The sequence below is a fragment of the Cotesia glomerata genome, linkage group LG8 (genome assembly GCF_020080835.1).
Source record: "Cotesia glomerata isolate CgM1 linkage group LG8, MPM_Cglom_v2.3, whole genome shotgun sequence".
NCBI classification, from domain to species: domain Eukaryota; kingdom Metazoa; phylum Arthropoda; class Insecta; order Hymenoptera; family Braconidae; genus Cotesia; species Cotesia glomerata.
The window spans coordinates 2,026,863-2,033,807 of record NC_058165.1 but is presented as its reverse complement, the minus strand read 5'-3'; the positions used below and the strand labels follow the sequence as shown (position 1 = coordinate 2,033,807).

Sequence of the window (6,945 nt, the reverse complement as noted above, 5' to 3'; positions counted from 1 at the left end):
GCAGTGACTCACCATCTATCGGCTTCCGCGGAACTATTTACTAAAAAAAAAAATTAATTCTATCAAAATTTAGAGAATTTAAACCAATACTGAAAATACAATAAAAATTATCGTTACAAATTTTTTTATTTTTCTTAAATATTTCCTCTCGTTTAATAAAATAATTTTTTCCAATTAAAAAATCATTAAATTTATAAAGAAAATTGTCCATTAAAAAATAAACTTAAATATGAAGCTTTATTATTTCATAAAAAAAAAATCTTTTCCAAATGATTAAATAAAACCTCAAAAACAATCTACACAGAAAGAAAAATTTCTTGACTGGAGATCAAAATTCTAGTGTCAAGAAAATTTGTCGGGTGCCTGAAGGAAGACCGAAGTTATGTTGGCCGAAGTTAAAATTTTACTTTAAATTCTATTCTTGGTGAAAGTCATTTTTTCTTAATTCAAATTATCATAACTACTTGATACAATAAATTTTTATATTTGATCAAGATTTTTAGATACTTTAGGGAAGCAGCGCCACCTACTTTAGCTGAGAAAAAAATTTTCTCACCTTGAGAAAATTTTTCTCTCGAATATTTGATACCCATTTTATATTATTTTACCGTGCAATTATACATATTGAATGAAAAAAAAAATGATGAAATATTATTTGATCTTCCCAATTGACAAGTTAATCACTAAAAATATTAATGAAAATTAACTTCTATCTTTAAATTTAATTTTTTGGACGAGAGAAATTTTCTCTCGATAAGAAAATTAACTTCTATCAACTAAATTTTTTGGAGCTCGAGGCTGAATTTTGTCAAAACAACACGGAAAAAAGTAAACTTTAATAAATAACAGTCGATTTATAATAAGTAATGATCAACTGCTAAAAATTACCATTTCAAACAATAAAATCGTGATTTTACTATTCACTATATAATATTTACCATTTAAGCGTTACAATTTACTCTTTACACGGAAGAAAATACTATTTCAAACAGTAATATTCGCTATGTAAATGTCTAAAATGTTAAAGTATAATAATTAAGAATTCAGACTTTGATATTTATCATTTCGTACCTAAAAAATTAGGAAAACGGTTGACCCTGAAGGCCATCCCTGCAACTTCCCGCTAATTCCATACTTAGGCGCTTAAAATTGTACCAATGACGTTTTTGAGCTCTTCGAGCTCAAAAATACAATTTATGGGTTATTTTGAGCTCTCCGAGCTCAAAGAGATTGCTTTCCTATCCTTTAAAGCTCTTCGAGCTCAAAAGTCTGATAGAGATTTGATAAGACACAATTTTTTTAATTTTTAAACCGCAATAACTTTTTCCTGCACATAACTTCACATAATTTCACATAATTTCACATAATTTCAGCCAGTTCGTTTAAGAGATATCATGAACGAAAGAAAACCGAAAAGTGTATTCTGCACATAACTTCACATAATTTCACATAATTTCACATAATTTCAATCAATTCGTTCAAATGTTTTTTCCACATAACTTCACATAACTTTACATAATTTTGCATAAGTTCACATAACATTTCTTTTCGGATCGTTTTTGATGAGATAGTATAATTTTTAGACATTTGAGCTCGAAGAAGCATAGAAAAGCTATCTCTCCAAGCTCGGAGAGCTCAAAATAATACATAAATCGATCCAAAAAAAATTAGGAAAACGGTTGACCCTGAAGGCCATCCCTGCAACTTCCCTCTAATTTCATACTTAGGCGCTTAAAATTGCACCAATGACGTTTTTGAGCTCTTCGAGCTCAAAAATACAATTTATGGGTTATTTTGAGCTCTCCGAGCTCATAGAGATTGCTTTCCTATCCTTTAAAGCTCTTCGAGCTCAAAAGTCTGATAGAGATTTGATAAGACACTATTTTTTGAATTTTTAAACCACAATAACTTTTGAATGAATAAACCGATTTTTACGCGGTTAAAAGCATTCGACGCAGTTTTTCAAGCCTCACAAAGAATCTCAAATTTTGAATTGATCGCGCTAGGAATTTTGGAGTTATTCCGAAAAAACACTTTTTTCGGTTTTCTTTCGTTTACGATATCTCTCGAATGAATCAACCGATTTTGACTGGACTGGTGGCGATCGACGTGGTTTTTTGAGGTTAAGAGCTGATTAGTTTTTGGAATTGAACTATTAAGCCGTTTAAAAGTTATTCCAAAAAAACCACATTTGAAAAAATTTTTTTTTTCAGTTTTCTAAGATTTCTCAAAATCTATTGATCTGAATCGGTCCAAATAGTTTTCGAAATCTAAGTTTGGTCAAGCCCTTTCGAATGGCACCAACCGCGATGAAATCGGTCAAGCCGTTCAAAAGTTATAAGCGGTTCACATACTTTCACACACACACACACACACACACACACACACACACACACACACACACACACACACACACACATACACACACACACACACATGCATACAGACACCGTGCCAACCTTGCGGGGATAGTCAGGGAAGCTTCCTGTGACTTTCAAATGTCGAGATCTGATGAAAACTCGATTTTTGCAAAACGGGGTGAAAACAATAACTTCCCGATTTTTGAAAATCTTCGATTTTCTTAGCGGGAAGTTTAAAATGATCTTATAATATGTAAAAAGTATAAAATAAAGTTAGTAAATTTCTAATACAAGCAACGTCAATATTTACAAAGTAAAATGGTAAATTTTAAACGCAACGCTAAAAATCAAACTGTAATTATTGACTTGCTTGGGCTGGTAAAATGTATATTTTAAAAGTATAATTTTGACTGTTTCAAATGTTAAATTCTCCCAGAGTGCGACCCCCTTCTCTTTCATCTGAGTTCCCCTTCTCATAATATTGACTGTATATTGAAATGGCAATTTTTACTGTTTGAAACTGTAATTTTTTAAGATGAAAGAGTCGTTATTTACTATAGTGACAGCTACTAATCACTTATTTTGGATATTAAATTATAAATTGTGGCTTTTATACTTTCTACATTAAGTTCCGTAATATTTATATTTTTGGCACCCCGATGTCGGCTTTACTGTTTGAAACTATAAAAATTAACCGGAATCTGATTGAATATTACAGTTTAGTTTTTTCCGTGCAAGATTTTCTTGACTTAAATAAATTTCCTTAGATCAAGATACTCTTAAATCAAGAGAATTAATTTTGTTTGAATACGTGAAATTCCTTCTAAAAAAAAAATTCTTTTTTCCGTCTAATGGGGAACTCAATTTGCAACTCTAGCCCACATAATATTATGCGTAATAAAATAGCTGGGGCCCAGGGCTCGGAGCAATCCCCCAGAAGAGCGAGGGTGGTCGTAGCCCGATGGAGAGGGAAAAGGTGACTAGCTAGCGTGTGTTGCCGTGGTATGGTGGTATGCTATAGTATTCTACATAGCATGCCCACTATTGTGGTTGTATCGGTTGTACCCAGTATTATATAGCGAGAAGAGGTAAGATGGAGAGAAAGAAGAGTAGAGGTGGGACCCAGGCATCTGTGAGTGAGTGAGTAGTGAGTCCGCAAAGTGAGTAACTTCGAGTTGCACCACGGGACAACTCACAACTCAGTCACTATAAGATCGCCAAGTCGCACAGACTTCCAAGTGCTTTTTTAACAAATTTATCTTTTAAATATTTAATACCATGGAAATTTTTTTAATCGACAATAAGGTGGTCAATTTTTTTAAAAATTTTCCCGAGGACTAAAATTAATTTTGAACTAATTTTTAGTGAACTTAACTTTTTAATTGCAAGTTGTAATTTAAAATTACGAAGAAAAGTGAGTGAGTGGATGGTAAATAGAAGAAGACAATTCCTCTCCTGTAGGAGAAAGAGGAAGAGATGATCCGCGGGCTGCTAGTGGCCGGTGCAATCACCCTCGCCACATTAAGTCGGTGTGTGTACATTATTAAATTATATATTATATTTTATTTACTTTAAATAATATATTTCATTTTATTTTATTATCTCAGAAAAAACACCACTTTCTATTTATTTATTAGCGGGCAAATATTTGCTATAGATCTATCGACGTTAAATATTATCGTACACTTTTTGTTTATTCAAATTATCGATTCGTGTGCCTTACCTCTACCGCCGGTGAGATATCACTAATCTTTAAGCGATTAATACTCAGCAAATAGCGGAAACAAAGCAAGCTTGCTTTATCTTATTTGTTAATCGGGCTTCGATTAATTTTTTTGGGCGAATTATTTTTTAAATAAAGGAAAAAAGGGATTGAATGGTTTTTTTTTGTTTGGATAGGCTTAAGGTGCGCGCTTTAGAGTGACAAGTTGTAAGTTGTTGGTTTTGGATACATATTTGTTGCATAAGCATGCCACGAGGGTCCTTCGTGGGTTGTATTATCCCAAGTGTACATTGTAGTTGTCAAACTGTTCAGGATTTACTTGTTAAGTGAATAAGATAAATTTGTTTTAGGTATTCATTTTTGCGCGATGATAATTTAGAAAAATTTGAATTTTTTAGTTTTGAAAAAAAAATATTTATTAAGCTTAATGTTAGTTTTTATTAATTAGAAAAATTGATTTTTTTTAATTAAAATAAATTTTGAATTGCGGTCCAAAAAAAATTTTTTTTGAAGATTTTTAAGTTAAAAAATTTACGTACAGAAAATTTCAAAGAAAAATTTTATTTGTTAATCATTTTGAAAAAAAATAATTTTTTTAAGTGTTTTAGAAGTAAAAATTCTTGCGCAACCTTTAAAAAATTTTTAAGAGACGAAAAATACAAATAGTCTGATTTTTAGCGCTGTCGGAGTTTAATTTTTTTATTTTATAAAATTTTTCAATTTTTTTATCAAAAATTTAAATAATTTAATTTGAAAAAAATCTAGATAATTTTTTTTAATATTTTTTTTTGTATTTTTAGTTGGAAAAAATTTTTTTTAATTAATTATACACATAGAAATTCAAAATAAGTCATTTTACTTGATTGAATTTTAAAATTTCTTATGTTAAATATTCATTACTTGATAAATAAAATTGATCATTTTTCTTTGAATAATTTACTTTAATTAAACAAAATTGTGAACTATAAATAAATAAAATTTAACTTTATTAAAAAATGACTTTTGTTAAATTGCACTCTACGGCTGCCCAATTTCAAAACACAGTAACTAACATTTAAAAATTTTTTTCAATTTTTCTTATTAAAAAAAAGTTTACCCGCCAAATTGATGAAAAATTTGATTTGTGAATAGAAAATACTTGAATATAAATATTTTCAAGAAAAAATACTTGAAATTAAGGTCTAAAAGTTATAAAAAATGCAGCAATACTAGAAAAAATCAGGTATAAAAATATTGCAGTTACTGTGTTTTAAAATTGGGCAGCCGTCTACTTTCTTAAATATTGTCGTTTTTAAAGATATAAGCTCATCCTGATGTTACTCTCATCAAGAGCTTTCATTTGAGCACCCACATGCATTTTCGATATATTTTTCATATATACATATATATAAAATATATAAATATATGAAAAATTGATGTGGGTACTCAAATGAAAGGTTTTGATGACTATAATATCGGAATGAGCTTATATCTTTAAAAATGTCAATAGTTCACAAGATACAAGGTAATTTCTTAATTATTGACATTTTTAAAGATATAAGGTCATCCTGATGTTACACTCATCAAGAGCTTTCATTTGAGTACCCACATGCATTTTTGATATATTTTCATATATACATATATATAAAATATATAAATATATGAAAAATTGATGTGGGTACTCAAATGAAAGGTCTTGATGAGTATAATATCGGAATGAGCTTATATCTTTCAAAATGTCACTTGTTCACAAAATAGAAGGTCATTTCTTAATTATTGACATTTTTAAAGATGTAAGCTCATCCTGATGGTACTCTCATCAAGAGCTTCCATTTGAGTACCCACATGCATTTTCATATATTTTTCATATATACACATATATGATATATATAAATATATAAAATATATGAAAAACCGATGTGGGTACTCAAAGGAAAGGTCTCGATGAGTGTAACATCATGATGAGTTTATATCTTTAAAAATGTCAATAGTTCACAAGATACAAGGTAATTTCTTAATTATGTATCTAGAAATAGAGCATTTTTAAATGCAGCTTAAATACTTATCATAATAAATTAACTATCAGTGAAAATTATATAAAATCTTTAAAAGTCACAAATTCAAATCTACTGTCATTGTAAAGGTCTTGATTTGAATTTGTGACTTTTAAAGATTTTATATAATTTTTCTGCCCTCCAGGCGGAAAGTGGCAACTTTCGGCCCGCTGCGCTAAACGAAATTGCCGCTTTCCGCCTTTGTCGGACAGAAAAATAGTATACAAACCTATGGCAGGAAAATAATAAATATCTCAGATCACATATATGTCGACCTCGGCTTCGCCTCGGGCAACATATATGTGTTCTGAGACATTTCTCATTTTCTTGCCACAGGTGTGTAATATACTATTTACTGATAGTTAATTTATTATGAAAAATTTTGTAAAAAAATTTTGTGTCCAGGATAGTTATATGGTAAAATAAGTTTTTTACAATGAGTAAATTTCACTAAAAAAACCTATTTTACTATGTAACTATCCTGGACTCAAAATTTTTCTTATTCTCTTAATAATATAGATTATAATTTTTAATCTCTTCATTAAAAAAAATAATAAAACACGATTTTTGTAAAAAAATCGACAAAATATTGATTTATACGCTCATTAAAGCTCTAATAAATTACAAAAATAATCCTCTCAATAATCCAATACAAAATATTCAGCGCCTAAAAAATAACAATAAATAAAAATAAATTTTTTCTGCACATAATTTATTGTTCATTAACTTATTACTCATTATAAAAAAAAAAAAAAAAAAAATATATATATCCGATAAGATATCTTTAATTCTTGAAGAATGTTTTTAGTGTAGCGATTAAAAAATATAA

General features: G+C 29.1%; 1 protein-coding gene across 1 annotated transcript in view; it reads left to right on the top strand.

The window, feature by feature from the left end:
• Positions 1-3,405: 3,405 nt before the first annotated feature.
• Positions 3,406-6,945, top strand: part of LOC123270753 (beclin-1-like protein A) — a 29,983-nt gene continuing 26,443 nt past the window's right edge. Inside the window, exon 1 of the mRNA XM_044736901.1 lies at positions 3,406-3,891. Coding sequence (XP_044592836.1) covers positions 3,837-3,891 — 55 coding nt within the window. The 5' untranslated portion in view covers positions 3,406-3,836. The remainder of the gene's footprint in view (positions 3,892-6,945) is intronic.